At 40.2% G+C, this 27,689-nt stretch overlaps 1 protein-coding gene across 1 annotated transcript in view; it reads right to left on the bottom strand.

The window, feature by feature from the left end:
• Positions 1-1,503: 1,503 nt before the first annotated feature.
• The window catches only part of ACTN2 (actinin alpha 2), a 59,333-nt gene continuing 33,147 nt past the window's right edge, over positions 1,504-27,689 (bottom strand). The window contains exons 13-21 of the mRNA XM_075596399.1: positions 26,958-27,066; positions 20,811-20,951; positions 20,186-20,368; positions 19,052-19,186; positions 16,707-16,886; positions 15,758-15,904; positions 12,129-12,194; positions 10,515-10,673; positions 1,504-9,353 (exon numbers count right to left, since the gene is read on the bottom strand). Of these exons, the coding sequence (XP_075452514.1) occupies positions 9,195-9,353; positions 10,515-10,673; positions 12,129-12,194; positions 15,758-15,904; positions 16,707-16,886; positions 19,052-19,186; positions 20,186-20,368; positions 20,811-20,951; positions 26,958-27,066 (1,279 nt within the window). The 3' untranslated portion in view covers positions 1,504-9,194. The remainder of the gene's footprint in view (positions 9,354-10,514; positions 10,674-12,128; positions 12,195-15,757; positions 15,905-16,706; positions 16,887-19,051; positions 19,187-20,185; positions 20,369-20,810; positions 20,952-26,957; positions 27,067-27,689) is intronic.

Genomic DNA, 27,689 nt, shown 5'->3' with positions numbered 1-27,689 from the left:
AGATCCATTACAGTTCCTTTAAATCAGGCCTCCTCATAACGTGCGTTACCTAAAACATGAATGGACATTATGTTCCCTCAGTTAACATGTTGTGCTCAAAGCTAATTATATGCAAAAACAGCATCTATACTACATTTAATTTGCAAAGGCTTAATGTCCTGTTATTGTAGCATAACATTGCATTATCTGCCAAACTAGGGATGTTGTGCCAGTCTTGGATTTACTGAAGTGGACAAAAAGAGGAGATGATAATAACAGGGCTATGTAAATTATGGCAAACAGTGGAGTTACACCCAACCAGACACTGTAAAAGGCGTACAGTATGTCAGTGTCGAGATGGGAGTTGCGCTAAGTTTAGGTATAACTTAAATAACGTAACTTTAAGTCCCCGCGTTAACCTTAACAGACTTTAGTGGATATGAAATTTTATGATAGTGCCTAATTTGCATATTATTTTCATGTTATTGTCTGTAATAGTTAACACTATGCTCTTTATGGGAGAGAATTGCTTAACGTTATGTTATTGTCCTTTGTCTATACACCTTTAGACTTAACGGGACCTTAAGTTAGATTAATGCCACCTCAAGTAACTTAACAAAGCTTTTTGGATCTAGTCCTTATTCGCTTTACGTTATGAAAAGAACAAAATTTGTACACTGCTAGTGCTGGAGGGCATAACCTATGTCACTTATCTTTAAAGTAAAAAAAAAGCTAAACCTTGTCTATGGCTATTATTAAGCCACTAGCTTCTAAGTGGAAGAATATAGATATAATCAAGTGTTTCTTCAAACACTTGCAAAAATTCCATGATGTAATACATTTGACATAAATATTATTATAATCATAAATAATGGTGCATGCAGCCACTATCCCAAACTGAAGCATGGCAACCAGTGTCAATAGCTACTCAATATCTTTCTCATGATCGTCAACTAATACCGTGTTCTCTTTAGTGACAGTGCCCAGACAGAAAGAGACAAGGAGTGAGAGTAAGACAAGAGTAGGCCAGATGAATTGTTAGGACTAAGCCATTTGCTCTCCAGGTGAAGGGGAAGAGGAGGATCTCCATCATAACCATAATGAGGCGAGGCAACTAAAGATCCAAGACAAGACAATGCTGGCACCCTTCACTGTTCCAAAGAACGGAAGTCGTGGAGTGACCCAGCTGCACATGCTCTATTGCAGTCTGATTACACGTGCCTCATTTAGCACACCAAAGGGGGCCCGGGGCCTCAGCCCAGTGGTTTCTTGGGTTGTGTGTGTGTGTGTGTGTGTGTATCACCCAGATATCATAGTGATTGTACTGCAGATGGTGCGCAAAGAAAATCTTGGCAAGTTCGGACATCACAATTGGGGTTCTCTGGAAGACGTGGAGATGCTCTCATGGATTCTCCTCCTTTACTAATCCAGTGAAAATGGATGATGTTTTAAGCCATTTAGTACTTTATCAAGCCCCACTCACAAACTTTTATCAAATATGCAAATAAATGACTCACTCTATAATACATTTTTGCCATTTGTATTGGGGGGGAGTTTCCCAACAATTTCATAAGCTTAATACCACATCAAATGTTAGCCTGAAATCCATACTCTGCACGTAGCAAATAGTAAGTAACACATCATTTATGCCGACTTCAACTTCTTTCGTGGATGCGCTCAGAACTCAATAACGAAAACTGCAGCATGATTATGCATTTACAAGGGTGGTGGTGCAAGGCACAACTCTGACCATCTTTCAAGAGCTGAGCAAACAATGCAAAACATATATATATATATATATATTTATATATATATATATATATATATATATATATTTAATTGTGATCTTTTATAGTATGAAAAAGAACGGGTCAACTATGAGACTGAAAACTACAATTATCACCCACCAATAAATAAACAGTTATTGCCCTAGCACTGCACACAAGACACATTAGTAATAGAAATATTGCAAGAGGCTACGCTGGCTTTACTTACTGGCTTTAATGCCACTGTTGAACAATTAAAGGAAGAATGGACGGTGTGCAAATTTGGACAAGGAAATGCTTTCAAAAACCTTTTCAGGGGGAGGAGGAAGTGACTGGAAAAGTTTTGAAACTGAAGTGAAGGAACATTGAAGAACCACTTTGCAATTTGAGCATTAGCTGGAATAAAGTTAAAGGGGATTATTTACTTAAGGCCCCTTCTGCAAAACTGGAGCAAAAACAGCATTAGATATGTAGATGTTAATGCTCCCACTGGGGTGCTGCAGCAAGCACCATTGTGTCTGGATCAGACACTTGGAAAAAGGGATGAGGCTAATTCGTTATTGCACCTGCTGGCACACGCCAGCTGCTGCAATAACTCCTGCTACTTCTGAATCGAAGAAATGGAATCGCATTCAAATCAAATAGATTTTTATCCTTTAATAAATCTGGCGCAATTATTTTTCACTGGTTCTGCCAAAGTTTTCCAGCCAGTAGACTTTAGTAATTAAACCCCAAAGCTCTCACTCCAACTCCCTTTTCACATTCTCTAGAGTATTTTTTTTTACTTTTTAACATATTTCACTAGAGATGGGAACATTTTTTACTGAAGTTTGGTAAAACTTGCTATTTTTTTACAGAAGTGGTGAAATTCTGACATAAGTGACACATTTTGGTGAAACTGATGAAAATTGGTGAATGTTTGAGCACTGTGAACTTTTGCTAAAATGTTGTGAAAATGTGTTTAGAAATGTGACCATGGTGATAATTTGAATCCCGTCACCTCCTGAGGTTGTACTTGCTTTGCAATGCTGTTTAAGGGAACGGGTTAAGGTTTTACTGAAAAATAAAATATACTCTACATTAAATTTCTCCAAAATAGAAAAGTACTGGAGTGTTTCACAAAATAAAAAGGTAATATGCATTAAAAAAAATACCATTAACTATGACTGAGCATTTCAATTTGAATTTAACATTATACCAATCTTTCTGTTTGGCAACAGACAAGAACTTAAAAAACATGGTTTTTTCTTCTTCTAGCAAAATTGCGTTTTTCCTTTCTATTGGAAATTCTGGGTACCACTGGAAGGATGGACACAGGATTGGCAGGTGTTGAAAATGAGAAAATTATGTATTATAGTAATAATATATTATACACATTGTGATACAATCACTGTCTCTAGGTGCTGGAAAAGGGCAGCTATGGGACTTTCCAGCGTACTGAGTTCATTTCCCTAGAGAAGCCAACAGCAGCTGCAAACTAATTGAGCAGTCTGAACACCTAATTGCACATGACGTTTTAAAAGTCAGGAAGTGACTACACACAGAGACTGCTGTTTCCAGAGAAGGGGGACAGAGAAGAGTTCTCCCCAGCTGTGGAAGCTGGCAGTCCCCTAGGGTCGCTGGATGGTGGTCACAGAGCCTGCTTGGACTGCCTGGGTCTTAATCCCAGTAAGAGGAAGGAAGGATTGCGAAGTGGGGATGTCCTGTCATTAACATTGGATTTACAGAGTAGAAATTCTCTGAGCTCTTGTCAAGCTGAGCTCCCCAAAGAAGGAAGGACGCGAGACCGTGCCGGTGGGGATGTCCTGTCCTTAACATTGAACTTACAGAGGAGAGATTCTCTGAGCTCTCGTGGGGCTGACCTCCACTAGGAAGGAAGGACGCAAGACCATGCTGAAGCGGTGATGTCCTGTCCTTAATATTGAATTTACAGAGGAGAGATTCTCTGAGCTCTCGTGGGGCTGACCTCCACTAGGAAGGAAGGACGCAAGACCACTCTGAAGCGGGGACATCTGCTCCATAACCATGGTGTAACAGATAAGAGAAACACTATATTGCTGTGAGCAGAGACTGTATATGTTTAGCTACAATAGTACCTGTTTTGGGGTGGTAACCAGCTTAGCTGTCCATCAGTTAGTAAGGGCTGAAGCTGCATGTATAGTTCGTCTCCTAAGAGGAGTAGGTGTTTTTTTTTTTTTTTTACTTAAAGGGACGGTGGGCCTGTTAGTGTATTATTTAACCCTGTAAATAAACCCCATATAGAGAAATACTAAGTTTCCTGCCTTAATCTGGGACATAAGATCCTACGCTGTGACGGAGACATAACAATTGGTGGAGTTTAATGCGGGCAGTACAAAAAGCACTGAGCAGCAGAAACTGTGGGTTTGAAAATAAATGCAGAATTTAAAATGACCGCCCAACTGAAGTGAAAAAAAAAAATTCTGCAAGTAAAGTCTGCCCCACTGTGTATGACCAGTTGTGCTTACACTGCAGTGTTTCCCAACTCCAGTCCTCTGTGAGCCCCAGCAGATCAGGTCTTAAAGATATCCATGCTCCAGCACAGGTGGCTCAGTCAAAATGACTGAGCTGCTGATTGACCCACTTGTGCTGGAGCAAGGATATCCTTAAGACTTGACCTGTTTGGGTTCCCTGAGGACTGAGTTGGGAAACACTGGCTTACAGGATACACAGGGAAAGATATGAAGAATTGAGGAAATAGCGCCTCCAGAGGTCAAGGTGAAGAATACTCCTGGAAGGAAAAATGGCGGATATAATGTGTTTTCTATGTAATATGCCTGGCCACATGAAGCAGTGCCCTTTGAGGAAGGAGCGTCCCTGCGTGGCCCCGCAAAAGGAACCGCAGATGTGTTTATGATGTAAAGAGCCTGGGCACACTAAACACTGCCCCTTCAGGCCGTATGATGATGAAGAGGACTCCTATGGGGCCCAATGAAAAGGACAGCCCCAGCAGCTAGAGAAATATTTTTTTCAAGCAACTGCAGTAGCAAGCACCGTGCTGTGGTCACAAGGAAAATGCAGATGTTTTCTTTAGAAAGTGCACATTCATTACCACTGATAAGAAAGAGAAATAATCTGTGCTGAGTACTGCTGATGTATCAGAATCTACCCCAGTAAAGAATAAAAAGAAGGTTGGTAGGTTTCTTACACAGAAAGCTATAGAAAATATTAAAGATGACCCTGTGCTGTCAGAAGGGAGTCCCGCTGAAATTGCTCTGCAAGCTACTAGACATGAATTAGCTCTTGTCCATGAACAATTAAATAAAGAGCTTGAAGTCACCCAGAAAGAGAGACACACCCTCAGCACAGAGCAGAAACTATCACGCCATGAGGTCCACACTCTCAGCACAGAAGTCTGTGAAGTGAAGGAAGCTGAGGAAGAGATCTTAATTTGTTTAGAGATGGTAAAAAGAGCAAATACATGTCTGAGACAGAAGAATTCAGACTTGACTGACCAGGTCAGTGAAGGAAATAAGAAGCTTCGCAAAGCAGAAAAAGTGAAAAAGCAATTGATCCAGGAAAAGTTAGAAGTGCAGGAAGCACACCTACTGCAGAGCCAGGTGCAAGGTCTGTGCACGAGTCTGCAGGAGGCCAAGGAGAAACAGACGGACGCCAAGGAAAAGCAGCGAGTTCTACAGGAAGCAAGTGACCAGGCGGCTAACCAAGTACCAGTGCTACAGGAATGGCTGAGTACCAAGTGTGTCCCTGCAGAGCAGTGTGAGGAGCTGAAGGCCACACCGTGTCACCAGTGCATTGCTAGAGATGGAGCTTATATGCCAGGTGACACTGTATGAGAGGGAGCGGGAAAAGGTCCAGAAACTGGAGCAAGAGATGGAGAAGCAGAGAGGCCGCACCATCCCAAAAAGTCAGTACACCCAGGAGAAAGAGGCATGGAAAACAGAAGCAGCAACAATCCTAGCGACAAAAACTGCAGAGCTCCAAAATATAAAGAAGGCTCTGATGCAAGCCCAGAGCAAGCACCGGGAAGAGGTGAAGGCCCTGAGAAGGGGGCTTGCAGGATCAAACTGAAGAACTGCAGACGCAGATTGCTGAGTGCAAGATACAGCTCGCCGGGAGGGAGGAGGTGTCCGTCAGGTGGCCTGCCTGACATTGCGCTATGAAACCGAGATGGCCGATACTCGCAATCTGCTGGACCACACAGCCAGTTAGAGGGCCCGGTTGCAGCTGAATCTGGACAAGGTCTGGGAGGAGCACCGGCAGCTGCAGGTCAGAAATAGAAAAAGGAAACAGAGTTAAGCCACGCTCTGAATCAGCTGACAGATGTGGAATCGTGACTCAACTCCAAAGAAGCTGAACTAGCAGCTGCACTGAGTGGAAAAAGAAATACAGAAGGACAGCTTCAAGACCCGAGGAAGGACCTGGAGTCTGAGCGTGCCGGCCACAAGATGGCAGAGAAACAAAAGCGTGACCTGGGTGAGGAGCTCGAGGCTCTGAAGTCTGAGCGGGATGCTATGTTGGACTCTACTACTGCCCAGCAGGAGGTTTCTCAGGTGAGGTTGGAGAGAAAGGTTGCAGACCTAGAACAGACACTTGAGTCACAGAAGCAGTCCATGGAGAAGATGGCGGTAGAGTTAAAAAGGAATGAGGCTCCATGGAACAGTAGTGCACAGGTGTATCCACTACAGGAAAAGGTATTGGCCTTGCCCAAATGTCTATATCCCACAGAAACTAATGCCCGTGAAAACAAGTGTACAGTGAGAGCTGGGGACACCGCTCAACTGCAAAATGAAAATGCAAAGTTTGAAGCGCCTGAGCACGTTGTGCGTGCCTGTAAGCGTGACTACAATGCCGTGGCACTACCACAGTCTACTTTCCACAAGGCACAGAATGAGGGGGATAACATCCTGGCAGAGAGAGCTAACCGAAAGCAGGATGATCAGGAACCTTTGCAAGAAGGGACACAACAAAAGCGGAGCTTCAACCCTAAAGTCAAACCGGCCAAGACAAAGAGGTAGCGAAGTACCAGTCTGCAGGCCCAGAAGGCCTTGCAATAGCCCCGAAGGAAAAAGTCTTTAACTGGAAGGCAAGGAAAAAGAAGATATGGATGTCAGACGTCTCTGACAAAAGAGGCTGTTGCACGGGAATAGTGCACGGGCCGCGTCACAGGACAATGTTATGCTTGGGAGGGGCATATGTGATACAATCACTGTCTCTAGGTGCTGAAATTTTCCTAGAGAAACCAACAGCAGCTGCAAACTAATTGGGCAGGCTGAACTCCTGATTGCACATGGAGTTTTAAAAATCAGGAAGTGACAACACACAGAGAGAGACTGCTGTTCCCAGAGAAGGGGGACAGAGAAGAGTTCTCCCTAGCTGTGTAAGCTGGCATAGTCCCCTAGGCTCGCTGGGTAGTGGTCGTGGAGCCTGCTGGGACTGCCTGGGCCTTAATCCTAGGAAGAGGAAGGAGGGACGCGAGACCATGATGAAGCGGTGATGTCCTGTCCTTAATATTGGACTTACAGAGGAGAGATTCTCTGAGCTCTCATGGGGCTGAGCTCCCCTAGGAAGGAAGGACAGGAGACTGCGCTGAAGCGGGGACATCTGCTCCATAACCTTGTAGTAACAGATAAGAAAAACACTATATGGCTGTGTGCAGAGACTGTATATGTTTAGCTATAATAGTACCTGTTTTGGGGTGGTAACCAGCTTAGCTGTCCATCCAGTTAGTAAGAGCCGAAGCTGCATGTATAGTCTTCTAAGAGGAGTAGGCATTTACTTTAAGATTTGTTTTGACTTAAAGGGACGGTGGCCCTGTTAGTGTATTATTTAACCCTGTAAATAAACCCCATATAGAGAAATACTACGTTTCCTGCCTTAATCTGGGACATAAGATCCTACGCTGTGATTGAGACATCACAACATACATATATACACTTTTGCCGCAGTTTGTATATTTAGGCATCTGTATCCCCATGTGTAAATGCTGAGTCACATTTCTTGTTTTCCACTTAATAAATACACTGCAGATAAGCAAGAATGACACCACGGCATGTTGTGAAGCAATTCATACACCAGAAAATGTGAGAAAATACAAACGTAGTGTGCAGCCTACAATCGTCTTTCTGCTCAGTAGTTCGTAAAACATTACAAGCCCACGTACAAAGTAAAGTCATGGCAAGGACATGTTTAATGACTTCTATTTTGATGCGTTTTAAAAAAAAAAAAATCAGACAAGGATAAGTATATATATTTCTAACATTTTTGAAAGTCTGAAACGTTTCCTAGCATTTAGCTACATGGGGGTGGTTATGAATATTGTATGTTCTACCGCAATGATATGGTAATCAGATTTTGCACACGCCCTCCACGTCGTAGAACCCACTAAGAAATTGGTTATGATAGCATAGATGCCAGGCTGCGATAAGGGTTGTGAGAATCTGCTGCAGACTTTAGCTCACACTGCTTAGAAACATGTGCAGAGCATACATTTAAAAATATGTAAACATAGCGGTCTGATTCTTTTTTTTTATTACAGGAGGTGAACTTTAGATTTAACCTGCTAACCATAAATGTCGTTAGATCAACTGGGTATATGTGGCACAGCGCCTTTAAGAACGAGTCATTTTGTAAAGCATTTTTTACTAGAGATGTGCGAAACTGTACAAATAGTTGTAAATGGGGTTTTTCCCCCTCAATTTTGCTTCCTTGCAAAAACATTTTGCCAAGCATTAAAAAATAATAATGTTTTGAAATAAGGCTTAGGTTTTTCTCACTATTATTACCCGCCATAACTTCACATTGCAAAGAAGGTATAACGAGCCTCACACTGATGAGACCTCAAAGGGTGAAATAGCTGTCAGTGCGTAGGGTTCCTGGCTAAGCATTTCTTAAATGTAGGCTATGCTGAAAAAGCTGTGTAACGCGGCCGGGATAAGCTTACAAGGGGCATGTTAAAATGGACAAGAAGTAAAGAGTGGCACGGTGTGCTCATTTGCATGTCACTTCCCAGAATCCCTGGCAGCATCGTATGCTAAGAGATAATGAGGCAAGGCGAGTTTGCAGGCATGTATAAGACATGCAAATGTGCTCACACGTGGTATTTGTATTCGCTGTACTCTTAGATTTTGCAATTTTGCATGCTTAACGCGAAATACCACCAGACAGTAAACAAAACATGTTGTATGTGTCTTCTTTATATTCTACGCATTAAGCGAATGTAGCCATTGTCCAGACTGTAGCAAATTATCATATTAAAATGGCAATGCACATTGACTTAATGCTTGGCGAATCGTCCGACAAGGTCATGGTTTTTTTTCACAGCTGAAAACGGGTATACAGTATTTAATCTGGTTCGCAATCTTGGGCTAACGTTTCGCACATCTCTGTTTTCTTACATTGAGCTCATTAAAGCCTATAAGCAAACTCTTTATGCAATGTATCCCTTGGATTCCACATGCAGTTCTGTAGCGGCTACAGGTCACTTTGTCCATACAAGGCGGATGAGAAGCTGGCGTAATCCAGAGCTCCGTGGACAGCTCCGTGGCCCTTGTAGGATGGCATCTTGGAAATGCAATACTGAGCTTGCTCTGGCGGAAGCTCTCTGCGAAGTTCCTCTGCTAATATATAGGGCTGGGAAGAAATAACAAACAGAGCAGATACTGTATTACAACGGTTTCCTCTAGCAAAGTGTAGATTCCTCCACATTGTCTAAGGGTTTTGGGATGTGGTTTTTAGTCGCCAAACCTCTTCCTTTAAACAAAAATCCACAGAGACCACCAACAAACACAAACAGAAAGAAGAGGACGTTATGCTTGTAATACCTCTCAATACTCCAACATTATACCATTACAATTAAAAGAGCCCCGATGACAGTTCCCGTGTTGAAACAAACTGTTGGTACTTTCTGTTCTGTTGTGATCCAATATACAATTTTTTTTATTCAGTGTATAATCTTTCTCTGTCTACTAACACCAGATAGATTCATTTTATTGGACTACTTTGCTTTTCAAATAATGCGCACACACACCTGTAGGGCGAGTGCCCTTCATATGATTTGAGTGTTACATAGAGACTATATTATATGTATATTGGTTATTACTAAGAGAGGTATTTTTTCATAAAAAGTTCAAAAACGTTCAATCTCCATTTTTGTTAAAAAAAAAAAAAATAAACTTTTTGCTCGTAATCAAATAAAATTGACATCCCGAACTGAACGGAGATGTATTCATTTATAAACTCTTGTAGAGCTTTTTTTTTCTGGGGGTACGCGGGGATTCGTTATATCCTCATTTTTTTTTATATGGCTACTGTGTAAGCTAGCCATCTGCACATGCGTAGGCTCAGTATCCCCACCTTTTTTCACAGAAAAAAAAGCACTGATCTCTTGCAGCCGTTACACCTGGAGCAGCACGGAGCTTGATTTTCTTCACACTGCTGCCTATGCCACTGGAAGGTGGAGCACAATGAGACTCATCCTATTCGATTCTGCTTCTTTTGAAACAGCACAAACCTGACCATTACCCCTCTAATTCTTCACCTGGTTTTTAACCGGGCAATAATGCAGAAAAGGACAGGGCTGTGCTATTCCGGAGGAGCAGAAACAAGAACAATGTGTTGGGAATCACAATGCACAGCAGTCACTCGAACACTTGCAGTCTCAAAAATGACATCACATATTAAAAATGACTGACTCCTCACTTTCTCATCTCATTGTATATTTCATTTTGTAATGCTCAAATGCTGAACACATACATTTTTATATGACATTATTATTATGATTAGTTGACTCACCTTATCGGTAGCGAGGATTCTAAATGCAGCAATCACTTGTTCTCCTGTGTCCGTTTCTGCAGTCTCCCTCGTCATGAAGTCAATAAAGGATTGAAAAGAAACGGTTCCTCTTCCATTGGGATCAACAAGGACCATAATGCGGGCAAACTCAGCTTCTCCCTTTGAAAATAAGAAAGCACAAAAAGTGAACATTGTCAGCGGCATCTGCTTGTAACATTCCTAATTCTTATCATGTATAATGTTTATTGGTGGGCACTGGGCACTTTCACTGGTGTTTATGTGCTAACATCATTTTCATGCATTGATTTTGCTCAATTGGTTTCAATTTTAGATTTTCTTTTTACAAAATCATGGAAAAAAAACAAAAAAAAAAAAAAAAAAAAAAGAGGATTCTTTTTTTTTTTTTTAACATTTTTAACAAACGTTTACAAGCTGCTTTATTTACAAACCCAAAAGTTTACCCTGTCTATAAAAAAAAAAAAGAGAGAGAGAGGGAGAGAGAAATAAGAAAAATAACCAAAAAATACCAAATCCACGGATGAGCGTTTCTCTGCTTTTGGCTCGAATTTTGCTTGGATTTAAAACTCATTCCGAAGTTTGACTCAAACATCCGCACGAACTTCGCAGTTTGCGTTCGGACTTTGAACAAGCGAACCTGCCTATCTTTATTAATGCTGTAGCACAGGGGTGCGCACACTTTGCAGTATGCGCCCCTGTGCCTGCTCTCCCCCATCCTTACCTTGTCTTTGGCGTCAAATGACGCTGCAGGGTCGTGACGTGCAAGGTGATGTTTTTTTTACAATCTCTTTATTAACAAAGAATAGTATATCGGCTTAATGCTATAATAACTCCTTATCCTCTTTATTGTTCAGCTTTAAACTCTGCTCACTGCTGGAGGAGTAGCTCAATGGTAACTTTTCAAGTGAGTAAACCTTGTTTGAATCCCAATGTCGGTTCTCCTTGTCCCCACTCCATCTCCGTGTGTCTCAGTTATCAAAAATTTGATTGCAAGCTCTAAAGGGCAGAGACTCACTATGCCTGTAATAGTCTATGCATAGTACTGCATACATTGCCATCACCAGCACCGGTTAAGGTAACTGAAGATTGCAATAAGAAGCTGCAATCTACATGTTATTCCTTAAACTGTGTTTGAAGTCAATGGGAGCTTGCGTGCAATAGTGACCAGAATGCTACTATCACAGGTTAATGCATAACCTCAGATGTCTCATGAATGCATGTCTAACTAATGGCAGCACCGAAAACTGCTCCTTCCTACACTTTAGCTTTAAAAAAAAAAAAAAAAATACTTGTGTAAAACTGGAGAAAATCCTTATCTTCCAATGCACTTTAACTAAATCTTCTGATTAAAATATTAGTATTAAGTGCAAATGAGTAACATCAATGTTAACATTGATACCATTGTATGCTTATAGCAGACTATCTGTTTGTTGCTAGAGGGGGTTGCTGGCCTTTCTCCCATCACAAGGGTTAAGAAATGTCCCGTTTTCTAATTTTTCATTACGAGACAACATCACGGGTTACACCACTAAACCATCATGTTATCGGGTCTATGTTGCATAGCAATTATATATATGGTATATCTATATTTCTTACCAGATCATAACCCATTGAAATTAAACAAGCTCTGAAATCCTCATGATCCATCAGCCCGTTCTTCTTCTGTTGGGTGAAGCCATTGAAAGCGATTGAGAGAAAGTTGTGTGGTATAGAAGCCGATTAGAAGGTAGAAAGACGTCAGTCACATGAAGAACCAGCAGATGGTCCGTTCAATGGAATAAACCAAATATTCAACGGGTGAGGAAAGTTTATATGAGAGTATCAAATCCAAGGAGACGAGTAGGAGCAGGTGATATAAGGAATTCAACACAGGTTCAGGAAGCAGGATCAAGAATAACAGACAGAAAACATGCAGGGAGACACACAAAAAAGAGTCATATGTTAGAGATATTTTTTGAGCAACAGATACATAAACCAAGTAAACACTTCCAAAATATAAATACACAAAATATTTTCAGATAGCATTGTGCTCTGTTTGTTACCTAGATGTATTGCAGACATAAGAATCAGATGGGTATGAATATGATAATATGTTTGCGTTCTTCCCACGTACACTTGTCATGTTCCTACACTGACGGTCCGTCCCTGATGACTCAGTGAATGTTAAGCTAACCACTGCTTGGACTTTAACTGTACATGAGTTTAGAGGAAGATATGGACGTCTTCTGTATAATAAGTGCTACTGGTGCTCACAGCAGAGTAAGCCACTGACAGGTCCCCAAAAACATTAACCCAGAATTAATTTGATGGAGAAAGGTTAAATCAAGTAGAGTAATGTAGAACACCTTTACACTTGTTTTTGTTACACTGTGTTTTATTATACAGTGGAACATACAGTATGTTACCAAATGGTGGTGCAATTTGACACTTCTTCACTTTCAACCAGGTTGAGTTATTTGCTAGATATAGACTTCTTTAAAAAAAAAAAAAAAAAAAAAATGGAAGTGCTGTGTGCTGGGTGATAATGGGGAAAGGCGGGGTTGCAGACCTGCCTAAGACATGCAGATGAGCATACAGTTGTGTATATATATATATATATATATATATATATATATATATATATATATATATATATATATCCTTTGGAACTAACCCAAAATGCAACATTTACAGTTTGATACCCTTCATTATACCCAGTTTCAGGTAGTCCTCATGTGGAGTGGAATTGAATTATAGTGTTGTCAGGAAATCCTTTTGTTGACATATGGTGACTTATAAAGAAGAAAAAACCATTGACACATTTCAAAGCAATCCCTCATCAATATAGTTTTATTTGCCTGAGTCCAAGATCTTTGACTTAAACTCCCACCTTCCCCCACATCCAGTCTAACGTCTGCAAGACTCCCAGTTCTGCAGGTTTCAGGGTGATAGCAGAGCTACCAACCAATCATTAATAAGAATGTTTCACATCACAGTTGCTTTCTTGTTACTGATTGGCTTGCTGGAAATCATGTTGCCAGCAGCCCTATTAACTTCCTACTGTAGGTATAACAAACATACTCTTTTCTAACACTTGATAAACAATTACCTGACGAGTTCTCTTCGTTATCTACACACTTACATGATATCTATCCTTATCAAGATAACTACATTAATACATGGCCTGTTAATGACAAATTAAAAAAACAAACGTATTTCTCAATTTTATACATTCCTCCCGTGTTTCTTAGCAAGACCAAGTTTTAACTAGCTCCAATCTGGAAGCAGAAATACAAATATACAATTATTTAGCAATTCCCCAATCTTTCCCCTATTGCTCTTTATTGGAACTCCTCAAATTACTTGCTACGGCATACAGTGCAAAATCAAAGACAATTACCTTGATGTACTGCATATTTTAAATTACTTAAAAACATCTGACAATTAGACAACACAATGGCCAATTTTAGATATTTAATAATCCACCACAGAAAAAAAAAAAAAGATTACATTTGCAAACTCATTTGTTAAATTGCCACTAATTTTCAGTTTCAAAATTGGCCACATATGCAGTAAGTTTCAGATTTATTATTTTGCCACCCATACACTCACACTGGCAGCGGGCCCCTCCCCCTCCCGGAAGTAAATGTAAATATAAATACCACTTGTGGCACATTTGCATGTCTCAGACTGGGACCCTGTATTTCCCCATTATCTCTTAGCATACAGTACTTCCACTGCAGCCAGGGATTCTGGGTAATGACATGCAAATGAGCACACAATGTGTCTCTCTTTGCTTCTTGTCCATTTTGACATGGGACCCCTATAAGCAGTGGTTGACAAATCACCAAAAAATCTACTCGCCACACAAAAAAATCTACTCGCCACCTAGTACCAAACGTGTGCTGCTTGGGCCAATATTTACTCGCCCGGGGGTTAAATCCACTCGCCCGGGGCGAGCAAATGTATAGGTTTGTCGAACACTGCCTATAAGCGTATGCTCGCCGTATAACACAGCTTTTTCAGCACAGCCTGGGTTAAAGAAGTTTGTATCCTGGATATATTAATTGACAGGACAAGGGTATTAAAATAGCACTTGCCAAAATGTACACAGCATATTGTTTCAAGTGCAAAAATAACTTTCCATGAAAGGAAAGCTCCATGATCCGTTCACTATGAAGTGTTACTGATAACCTTGTGTTTTATACAGCACCGCAGATGTTACTAATCTAACCCTGTTTCTGTCTGGTTAGTCTTTCTTTGTAAGAAAAGTCCACAAAGGCAGTAGGGAGTACACACATTTTAAATTCATGAGAACTGGATATTTGACATATTTTGATAAGTAGGCTTAGTGAGTATAACAGTAATGGAAAGTGAACAGTTTTAGGGACACTCCTGGTTACAAAGTTTATTATTTTTGTATTATTCAAATTGATCAAACTATGCAGTGAAAACCTTTCAGAATTGTGATAAACTTTTGGAATACTCGTTAATAAGAGACTTATAATGGATACGTAAAAAGAAGTCTACAGTAGCTTATGTCTTTGTTCTTATAATAATCCGGAAGCTCAATACGTTCATTGTACTATTTTATTTGCAGATAAAACTCTTTCTTTACCGTTCTAGCTATTGAGAGATGAAATGCCATTAAGGATCAAGAAATAAAAACTGGATTTTTTTAAATGGGGTATTTATATACAGTAGTACTACACATAGAGTTACATAGTAGATAAGGTTGAAAAAAAAGACGTCCATCGAGTTTAGCCTATGTTAAAAATTACATTTAAATGTGCAAGAGATGATACACCAGTTAAAGTTAACCTTATGCTATTGAAAAGCAAAGCAGTGGTTATGGATGCTGGATCTCATGTATGCCACAGTAATTGTTTTTTAGCTTTATGGTATTTGTTAGTATTTGCTATAATGCTACTGACTGCACTTGCTTTAATTACTTAGCTGTTGTGATTTACAATACCGGTACTTTGAAAGGTAACTGTGAGGCAATTGTGTCCATGGTTTAATATTGATGCATTATGGCACATATTTACAAAGCAGCACTATGCCACAACACACCTTCTGGTGCTGAAAGACAACTTTACGGCCTGAATGAGCTTGAATGGGCACACATACAGTATACATGTGTGTAATACTGTAGGCTTTACACAGTCCCAGGAGAAGCCCAATAGCTACATTATTGTACATTTAGGAGTAGCTTTAGTAAAACCGTCACAGAAACAGCATCTTACCTTGTCAAAGTGATTAAATGAAGATCGAAATTCGTTTATTTGTTCCTGTGTGATACCCTTGGCATCCCGTGTAAGCATCTGCGTTTCAATCTCATTTATGGTCCTAGCTATGGTAGTTAGCAGAACCTCCCATCCCACACGGATGTGCTGCGAGGAAAGAAGACATTGGTTTGTCTACAACTAGCAATTGTTGGTGAGTAATGAATCCGAATGATTGTTTTTGTGAGTGAAAGATTTCTAACTACAAAATGTAGCTGTTAGGTTCAAGGACTATAACACGTGAGATTTGAGGATTCTGAACCAAAAACATTTTGTTCATATTGTAATGGAATCATTCTGATTTGGAAGAGTGACAGTGCACTGAAGTTTATGCAGCCTTTTGTTTCTGGTAATGACTGATTGGCTTGTAACTAATCGGATTCAGGTCAAAATGAATGGAAATGAACATGCTTTAGCTCAAATCAATAAGACTTTGTGAATATGTGGAAACTTGAAGTCCATATAAAAGCCTCCTTTTTTTCTTGATTTTTTTTTATCCAGTGCTAGGAACTAGCAATAAGGGCACAGGTGCTGATAAATTGAACATCACAATGTTTTTCTTACTAAGCGTTATTGGTATAGAAGGTTTAGCTTTGTTGGTTTGGAACTGTAATTGTATCTCTTATGTTCTAAAGTGCTGTGCATGAATATGAGATTTAAAGCAGCAATCCACTTCAAATTCAATGTAGACTTATCTTTAACTGAACTGTGGGGGACGGGGGGGGGGGGAGGGAGAGATGGGATATGTACCATGGTAATAACAGTTCTGGGGTTCATGGAAACATTCAATATGAAACCATATTTTAAAATACTTATTTTAAAAGGTGCCAACTACCTACACCTAACCAATTAAACGTCACTGCCATGAGTTCACTTAGGCTCTATGGGATTGTCCCATGATTGCTATTACCTCCATTGAATAATTGGTGTGCTTGTTATCAAAGATGAGTGATTCTTGAATCATCTGGTGGTCACCCTCCAGTTTGTCTATGTTGTGCTTGTAGTTAACAATGTTGTGCTCATGCTGCTTCAGTTGGTTCATCTGGTCCTCCAAAGTCCCAGTGAGGTCAATGGAGCTGCGACCAATTTCCTGTGAAACAAACACATTGTTACCCGACGAGGCCAAAATAATATGTCTGGTTCTCAACTCAAGGTGTCATGGCATCTTAGGAGCAATGTCACTGAGCTCAGAAATGGGTTAATGTCCAACACTCCTCTGTGTGATACCCCGCATTGTCGCTTAATGACTCCCTGTGTCATTCACCAGACATTAAAACGTTATACATTTATTAACACTGTGGAAAAGATATTATAACCCTTTTTCATGCTGATTTAGACAATATTTATGCTTAGAAAGTAGAAAGTGGAACTGTAAGTTTGTCAGTAGAAAAAGTAGTAGTCCTCCAAAGAATGCCACAAAATTGAAATTCTTAAGGGAAAGCAAAGGAAATGGGAGAATTGGGTGATAACCCTTTTTCAGAGGCCTACAATTCATTGCAGGAGTAAAAATGTTTCAGTAGGAAACAAAAGCGCTCTGCTACAAACAAGCATGTTGCAAAAAGAGCAACGGTACTGTACCACGTGTATTCCAGAAAACATCTGAGGGCGCCACCATTAAAAAAAGGTTGAGAATTCCAGGCTTAGAGCTGTGGTTTTCAACATTTTTAAACTGTGCAACCTTTCAAATGTATTTTGACTTTGTGGAGCCCCTTAACAATAGATTGTGATATAGACCTTGTCCTATGGTTGTGGTTGGGCTTATATTTTTTTTTAAATAAACAAAACAGGTTTGTATATTATATGTATTTTGTAAAACTACAGTACAGCATGTATTAATCTTTTTAAGAGTTAAATAAAAAAATATGGCAAAAATAAAAAACAATGATTCTTGAAGAGTAAAATATGCATTGCCAAATTTGTCTCAGGGAGCCCCTGGAAACCTCCCATGGAACACTGGTTGAAAACCACTAGTTTAGAAAATCTCAGAGATCCAATCCTGCCTATTCAAGAATCATCCCTAAGAAACACGTGCTTTAACCCTTAGGCTGAGTTTATACTGTGTGCGATGACACGCACGCATGCGCCAAGCACAAATTGCAGGTTCCCTTAGAGGCAGCTCCTAGTGCGCGCACGAAGGAGCGCGATGGCGCGACCGCGTTTTGAAAAGACAAAAAAAAAGTATTTTCAAGTGGCGGCCGCGTCACGTGAGCGATTCAACCAATCACGGCAAACCAGCTCCGTGACATCATAACCACGCCTCCACCACGCCCGCCCATCGCCTGAAACACTATGAGCAGAGATCGCTGATGCTACAGCCGTGCGGCACGGTAAGCGGTCGCACTCTCGCAAGCAAGCAGAGTGTATGAGCTTGGTATTAGTGTGGCCATATGACTTGTATGACTTTCCCTGCACTGTAGGAGTCCTTTTTGCTGTTCAGAAAAAGTATTTTGATTTTTGCTTGTTGTTGGTGATCGCTTTGAAGCAGAGAACACAATAACAACAGAAAAGGACAGTGCTCCACTTCTGTTTGCGTCACTGGGGGCCTGGCGGTGACAACATGACCCCTACCTCACCTGGTCATGTGGTAACGACACCAGACAGCCTCTGATGTTCCAACATCAAAATGGTTACACATGATGCTGACTCCATGTAGGACGTTCGATAAATAATTAATGTATTCACATTTCAACAGAATTTAACATATGAGGTTTAATATATTGATCACGTTTGCCAACAATTAATATTTTAATTTAGAGATATTCTGTTTTAAATGGTTTATAAACATGTTCATGGTATTTTCTACATCAACTTAATACAAATATCACATGTATCCAATTAAACAAATTATTAACTTAATTGCTGTCAGAGATTTCTATAAGTAATTGCAAAGTATTGCAGTATCAATCAGCAGCAACGGTATTACTGTCAAAGTACAGAATAATGTACTATTTGTTGCTATGTTTTTCAAAGTTATTCTTGAAGTTAAAAATTACAGTTTGTCCATTGTTGGGCAAAAATAACTACTTAAAAAATATGGACGCTTAATAAATGTAAACTTTCAAAAACACTCGAATTTTAGGCATATGCTTAATACTCCGAGTGATATTCAGCGTTTCTTTTTTTTAAATATCATCTAGCGAGTTGAGGTATCATTTTTATCCAACATTTGTTGTTTTTCATTACAAACATGTTATTTTGCAGTCTAACGCAACTTCCCTTACACTTTTGACCCACAATGCTATTGACACTACTTACCTCCATCTTGCTTTGTATCCATGGGCCTATGACATTCGCCTGGGCAGCGAATTGTCGACGCAGTCGTTCGTTAGCGTGCTGACGAGCCAACGCTTCCTGCAAGGACTGATCTCTTATGGGCACCAGACTTTTCACCTGTTTAGATCAATCATAGTCAATCAAACACTCAATTACGGATATGGCCAGTTTAACTTTTGTTTCTGCCAGTGAAAGACACGAGATCCCAGCCGCGACTTCCCCCTGGCAGAAGGGAATCCCCATGCCAAAGTATTGGACTGCTCGCAGTGATGCCGAGGAAAGTCGCGGCTGTCACTGTCACTGAAGCTGCAGCTTTGTGCTTTTCATGCTGCGATTTTGGTAAAAGTGAGTCTAGCTACATCTGCATGGGATGTTCATTAGCAGAGACTTACTATGCCCTTTGTTCAAAATAACATGCAACATTTTTCAATTAGTCCTTCTTATGTGATGGTGTCTGATACATTGAGCTGAATGAGCAATTTGTCTTACTTCTCCCAAATGCCTCAGCACAAAGAAATACAAATGATGTAAACATCTTGATAAGCTGATTAACTCACTGTTTATTAAACATGCCTTTCTTATTAGATACTGTACTGCCAGAGACTGGAAACGTGATTACATTTACATACTATAATAATTTGCCATGTGTAAAATGTACAAATAGCAACCTGACTATATGCTATTATGAGAAGTGTCTCTATTTTGCTACAATGCAACTACATTATTCCTATTCAATACAAGAGCATGGCCACTGTATGTGTGAATTGAGTTGGCTTCATGGATGTACAATCAAATCAGTACATTGAAGAAAGTTATTACTGCCACTAGCATCAACAACTTATCTTACACTGAAATGAAATCAAGTTGGGGGTAAGGGAAATAGGCTAGTTAATTTCTTAGTATAAATTGTAAACCTATAGATTAGTGCTCTTAAAAAAAAAAAAGCAGACTCTACAAAGATAAAGTGAGTATAATAACAACCTATGTTTGCCTAAGTTTTTATCTAAAACTATTTAGTCTTTTGCCGTTTATAAACATAATCAAACCAGTTTCTATGTACCCAACATATGTCTTAATTGTCTGTGCGCAAGAAAATATCTTCTGTTTCCCAATTACCTTTTCCCACTTGGTGCGGATTTCATCCAGCGTGATAATGCTGTATGGATTGCTTGCAGATATTCTGATATTGTAGCTCTGAATCACTTTTTCCACCTCATTCTGGATGCCCAAGATAGCCTGTCTTTCACTGTCTGCCTCTGGCATGGTGGATTTAAATTGCTCATGGGCAGTGATTAATTTCTGAGGGGAAAATACCACATACAAGCAATGTAAGGTTAATAAATGATGCAAGAAATGTAGTAGAGTCATGTATTGAAAATCGATCAGAAACAACATAAATATTGGTGACATGACCAATGACTTTTATCTACATAATGGATTACAAGTTACATTTGGGTTACTTTGGAAAGGTAAAATGAATTCTGTATTATTTGACTTGACTGCACATTTTCAAATGTTAAATGGGGTGGAAATGACGTGGTTTATGCTAGAGCAGTATATTGCATAACGTATTGCAAGGCAAAACAGTTCAGGTAAATGGTCAGTTATACATTTGTTGTGATCATTTAACTGAATGGAGAATAATAATATTTGAATCCAATCTAGTGATGTTGTTTGAAAATAATGACCTATAAAAGATTGGCCTCTGATTTTTTACTAGATTTCCTGTGACATAATGCACCTGGATTTCCTCCACGCTATGGACAATAAACATGTCCTGCAGATCTTCCATGGCTCCTTCCATCCAGATGTTGAAAGGTGCAGCTCTCTTGACAAACTCTAGGTGAAGCTGGTCAATGGTTTCCAAAAGTTTCTCTGTCCGCTGTACAAAAGTATAGAGAGAAGTGAGATAACAGATAGACGTCAGTGTGTTTGTACATGGAATGTCACATGAGTTTGGTGGAACAGCTACAGTATGTACTAATGTATTCCAGGACTTCACTAACAGCAAAGACAGGGTGATATTTATCATAGTCATCCAGTTGCAAAACTGGTGCAAAAATAAGCAGGATAATTTATATTAAAAATACTTACGGCAAGCTTTGTGTCTGTAAGACGTTGATCACAGACCCTCAAAAAAGGTTTCCAATTTCCATCGAGTAGTAATTTAAGTCTTTGTCGCTAGTTTAAGGGGGTGGTGAACTAAGCTCTGTTGGGCTACTTAACCTGATGTTAACCTAAATCACTGTATTCACCAAGGACAATAACATGACGTTAAGCCAGGTTATCTGCCCTAAAGAGAATAGCATTAACTATAACTGATGTTAGTGATAATGAGATACAAATGAGGCATTATCATAATTCCCTATGCACTAAACTTCATTAAGGTTAACCTGACATTACTCCCTTCCAGACCCTAAAATGTGTGTCTGGATGCGTGAGGCAGTATATGTAGTAATGGTGCCTATTATTTATAACTTCTGACCTCTAATGCCAGATCCCAATTCTTTTTAAACCTAGTGTACGACTGTATAAATACAATAATATTCACTACTAAATATAATGGACACACTGGTGCAAACACAGCACACTGATACATACACAAAGACACTGATACTGACAGTGATATACACAGTTTTATACATGCACACTTATTTACAAAGATACACACAGACCCATGCTTTCTTAAATACTGTTATATACAGTACTGCTATAGGTCATGAATTAGCAGTCAAGAATTGAGGTCCTGTGGGGGAAGAAATAAGCAGTGCACTGCTGGAAAATAATAAGTATCGCTCAGGAACATATTCAAAATATTATTTATTGGGCCATTGGCAACATCGTAAAAATGTAGTGAACAGAGAAAACCCTGACACGTTTTGCACGTATGTGCGCTTTGTCAAAGCTCTTTGACAAATTGCGAAACACGTCAGACTTTTCTCTATTAGTTCACTACATTTTTACGATGTTCCAATATATAATATTTTTAGACGTTCCTGAGCGATCCAACCGTATCATTTTCCAGTAGTGGACCGCTTATTTCTTCCCCCACGGGACTTCAATTCCGGTTTTCAACTGCAAGCAGGGAGTACGCTACCTCCGGACACCAAACTACATGGTCGTGAGTAAATGGATATATATATTTCGATTTTATAAGTCTCACTCCAGGAGATTTAACATTGTATGTTGTGAGGGGGTCTAAGTCTGTCAGTTAGTGTCATTCTATTGACATCCCCTCTTGATATTGTCATTCAAGGGCTTCTCTTCTAAACTGGGAGTATTATTGACTTTGGTTTATATCCGCTCCATCATTTGGCCAACTGGATTTATTTGCCTTATGAACATTATAATAATCATATGGTTATCACCAGTACGCTAACAAACGGTGAGCTTTTATGACCACACTATGATCCCATGCGTGCTAACCTGCATATTTAACCCCCCACCCCTTTACAACTTATTTCACTGCAGCCTCTCCCAAAACTGACTGCACAAAACACTGAAACCCTGAATTGACTCTAGCATTGCAATGCAGCAAAACACTTGACAAGGAACAGGCTCACCCCTGCTGTTTAGTCTGCACACACTCACTTTGCTCACAACAGCTCCATGCAGCACTGCAAACCTCTGGCATAATGAACCTGATATGTATTTTAACATTTTTCTTTCTCCTGGCCTCATGGAGATGTTACTCCCTCTATTCACTACAAACTCCTCCATCCTGGCCCACACCCAACATCACCATACACCCTGGACTACTCAAAAGCCTTGCACTATCTACTGAATGTTGGTGGAGAACTCTAAAAACCAGCACTCCAACCACTGCTCACTCTAATGGCAAACACCACAAATTTACAACTTGCAAACCACTACCCAAATTTCTACTCATACTATTACTCTCCTTAGCAGGTGATATTGAACCTAACCCAGGTCCTCCCATTTCAGCTCTGTCCCATGCCCCTGAGAATTCCACCTTTAAATTCCAAAAAGGGCTATCTGTCGCCCATATAAACATCCGGAGCCTGCTGCCCAAACTGGACGAACTAAGGGCATGGTGCCTTATGCATAAACCCAAAGCCATCGTTCTTACAGAAACATGGCTAACCCCTAAAACCCCTGATGCAAATATCGCCATTCAGGGATACTCCATTTCTAGGAGAGATAGGTCAAAGAGAGGAAGAGGAGTGTTATTTTATATTGCAGACACATTACAATTTACACTGTTAAATTGCCCCCCAAGCCCACCCTCTTTTGAAATTCTAGTTGGCAAAATCTGCCTCCCCTTTTCTAAGCCCATCTTGCTCGCTGGCGTCTACTGCCCCCCTAAAGCCCATCTACAATCCCTGACTGATATCACCCAGTTTCTTGGCTCCATTTCCTCTCTGAATGAGAAGAGTGAGCTGCTAGTTCTTGGGGATTTCAACTTCAATTGGCTTGACCCTAAAAACCACAAAACTTAACCTATCACAACTCATTTCCCAACCCACACGGACAAACCTGAAATCGCATAACCATTCCTTGCTAGACTGGATTCTCTCCTCAAACCCCAGCAGAATCCAATCCTCTGGCATCCTTCCTGATATTTTCAGTGACCATGCAATAGTGTACTGTGTCAGGAAAATTAAACCTCCCCATTCAAGCCCTAGAGTTCTCCTCATCAGAACATTTAAGAACTTTAACCCACAACAGTTTCTGGATGACCTTACCAACTGCCCATGGCACAGAATCGATTTAATTCCCGACCCTGATTCTGCGCTCGACTATTTCCAATCAGAGTTCTTAAAACTCTGCGATACCCATGCTCCACTACGCAAAATAAGGGTACGGGGGGCCCACCTTACATGGGTTACACCTGACCTTATTGCACTCTACCAGCTCAGGGATACCTTGTGGAAAAGCTACAAAGTAACTGGCACTACCAAGGATCTCAATCACTACAGATGCATGCGGAATATGTGCACAAGGCAAACAAGGCATGCAAAAGCACAATATTACTCTGACAATCTCCACCAAAATACATCAAACCCAGCTAACTTCTGGAAGGTTATCAACAATATATTCCAGCCTCCTAACCATCAACAACCAAGTAACATCACTAAGGGTGATATTACTCTGACAAACCCCACTGACATTGCAAATGCATTCAATGATTACTTTGTGGGGTGTGCCACTAACTTATTAGCGAAACGCAGCCCAAACCACAAACCTGAATGTCACCCTGGGAGTACACACACAGCCCCACCCCTTCCCAACACTGCCCACAATTTTCAATTTGGCCCAGTATCTGAAGAGGAGATTACACAAGCACTCCTCAAACTAAAACTAAGCAGCCAATGCGGACCTGACTTACTACAATCTAGGTTCCTACGACTTGGTGCCCCAGCCATTGCCAAACCAATTGCTTCCATAGTCAACTCTATCCTGTCTGCAGGCCATATCCCTAAGACATGGAAAACTGCCAGAGTTGTCCCAATCTTCAAAAGTGGGGACAAAAACACTGTCTCAAACTACAGGCCAATCTCACTCCTCCCAATTCTATCCAAAGTAATGGAAAAATGTGTCCACTCCCAATTTAGCGATTTCTACACCAAGACAAATTTCCCTAGCCAATTCCAATCTGGCTTTCGTCCCAAACACTCCACCGTAACTACCCTGCTAAAAGTTTGCAATGAAATCCAGTGTGGAATGGAACGGGGACAACTCACTGGTGCAGTATTCCTAGATTTTGCAAAGGATTTTGACACAGTTGATCATGCTATCCTGCTTAACAAACTCCAGAGCTCTGGAATAGGGAAGCATGCTTTAAACTGGTTTCAGTCCTACCTATCAGGTAGATCCCAACATGTGTCCATCTCAGGCTCTAACTCAAACCCCCTGGATATCACTTGTGGTGTCCCACAAGGCTCTGTTCTGGGCCCCTACTCTTCTCAGTGTTCATTAATGATCTTCCCACAGCTTGTATGGAAGCCTCAATACACATGTATGCAGACGACACAATCCTATATGCACACAGCCATAGCCTCTCTGACCTTCAATACATACTTCCGTCTGACTTTTTGAGACTCGAAAATTGGATTTCCCAAAACAAACTGTTTTCCCAAACGCTGACAAGACTGTAACAATGGTATTTGGGACCAAGGCTAAATTTTTAAAGCTTCCAGCGACTGAGCTCCAGATTAGGACCAACGCCAACACCACCCTAACTCCTGTCACTAGTTTTAAATACCTGGGCTTATGGTTTGACTCCCACTTAACATTCGGGATGCACATTGATACTCTGACAACCAAGACCTATGCCAAACTAGGGGTACTTTACAGGAACAAATCCTCCCTAAGTCTCCTGGTCAGAAAGCGTATCGCACAGCAGATGCTAATGCCAATTATTGACTATGGAGACGTAGTATATGGCTCGGCACCTCAAACCCACCTTGGCAAACTTGACACCCTCTACAATTCAATTTGTCGTTTTGTTCTCCAATGCAACTACAACACACATCACTGCGAAATGCTCAAAGAACTAGATTGGTCATCACTAGAGTCTAGGCGCAAAGTTCACCTTTCCTGTCTTGCCTTTAAATTCTTCATGGGCAAGCTACCCAGCTACCTGAACAAGCTCCTCACCCCTACCACTTGCAGCACTCATCACCTGAGATCAGACTCCAAAAGACTGTTCATGGTCCCAAGGCTCAACAAAGTATCCGGTCGTTCCTCCTTATCCTACCGAGCACCCCATAACTGGAACAACCTACCAGAGACTCTCACATCCACCACCAGTTTAAGTTCTTTCAAATCTAAGGCTGTCTCACACTTTAATCTTGTCTGTAACTGTTTCATGCGCCCATAATATATATTTCTTTAACTGTGCACACAATGTCTTGTACATAATGTATACCCTGTTCATTTATGGAACTGTATTTGTAACCATGTATTATTTGTCTTACTCTGTGCCCAGGACATACTTGAAAACGAGAGGTAACGCTCAATGTATTACTTCCTGGTAAAATATTTTATAAATAAATAAATAAATAAAATCCCTTTTTTTCCAATGAATTAACAGTCATCTGCCAATGACAGGCCAATTATTGTCACTTAGTGGAAAAAACGACTTGCCACCTTGCACTTATGCCCAGTCATAGTGCTTTAAAAAGTAAATACAATAACTGGAAAGAACAAATGAAACAAATCTGAAGGTGAAACTACATGGACCTGAAAGATGCCGCGGACTCACCTGAGAGTCCCATGCAGGGAAACAAACCACGTAACTGCAGGGTACTTAATGGTTTTTACAGTACATTACGTTTAAAACAATCAGCAGAGGATTCTGCAATTATATTTACAACCACGATAGCCTGGTGATTGTGAAATCTATTAAAAATAAAACCATTTAATGGACTTAATTATCGATCAACTAATCAAGTATCTTACCATTTGGATCACTCAAAACGAGGATCCTAGTAGAAAGATAAAAGAAAGTTGATGAACACTTCAGTTGGATCCGCTTATCAAGATAATGAAATGAAAGCAATAAGCAGCTCAAAGAAACACTTTGAACCCGCACTCCACTTACTCACCAGTCCCGCCATGGTTTGTACTGACGCCCTAAGTCATGTGAGTTAAATTCCTTGACTAGAGAAGAATTACGCACGGAATAGGAGCAGATGTTGCGTCTTTCATTTTGGCTCCGATTGAGACATTCTTCAGCCATACAACGGATTCTATTCCGGCTCCAGAATCGTTCCAATTTACAGTTTCCATTCCATTGCAAAATGATAATCGACACTAAATTGGACACCACTTCTAAATGCGCGTAATTAACTATTAGAAGTGACTAAACATGTACTGTAGTTACCATATTCCTTTTTGTTTAGATAAATTCACCAAGAATTACCTCAAGTGCTTCTCTCCTTTTCTGGGTTAGGGTACCGAGCCGGTCCCATTGGTCACATATTTTCTGACATCGTTCATTAACTCTGGCTGCATCGTGATAATCTAGTTCACTGTGGGGCGGGTGGAACAAAAACATTATTCTGCAGCAAAACTAACCTGTATAATTCAGTCTACCTTGCGTATGTACACGGCACAAAATAATACTACATGGCAAGGAATTTAGTTTTAGTTTTATGATCTGCCATAATTTGCCATCAACTTTTCAAGATGGCACATAATTCTAAAATAATAATAATAATAATAATAGGTAAACTTCAAAAATCTAGTTATAGAGATTGAGTCAATAAAAAGGGGCAATGCACCCATGAATACCAGGTTTTTAGCACAAGACATATTTGCATAATACCGAAGGGTGTGCCCTTTCACTGGAGTGGTTCTAAAAAAACAAAACAATGTTTAATTTTGCTGGAACTTGATTAGTTTTAGTTTTTAATTTGTATAAAATGAAGGGGGAAAAAACCCCTCAAAAGAAGCAGATTTTGTTTACATTATTTTTTAAGTTTTGCACTTTTCTGCAAAAGTTTGCAGGTTTCCTTTTCTACAAACTCAAAAGTTCACCATATTTATTTAAAAAAAAAAAACGAATCCATGGTTCACGAAGTTTGGATTTCTAAACCTCCAAACATGACTATCCTTACTTAATACTACGGTTTGTAGATATTAAATATTTAGC

Source organism: Ascaphus truei, chromosome 4 (assembly GCF_040206685.1).
Source record: "Ascaphus truei isolate aAscTru1 chromosome 4, aAscTru1.hap1, whole genome shotgun sequence".
In the NCBI taxonomy this organism is placed as follows: Eukaryota; Metazoa; Chordata; class Amphibia; order Anura; family Ascaphidae; genus Ascaphus; species Ascaphus truei.
Note: the sequence above shows the minus strand (reverse complement) of the source record. Positions and strands in the feature narration are given on the sequence as shown.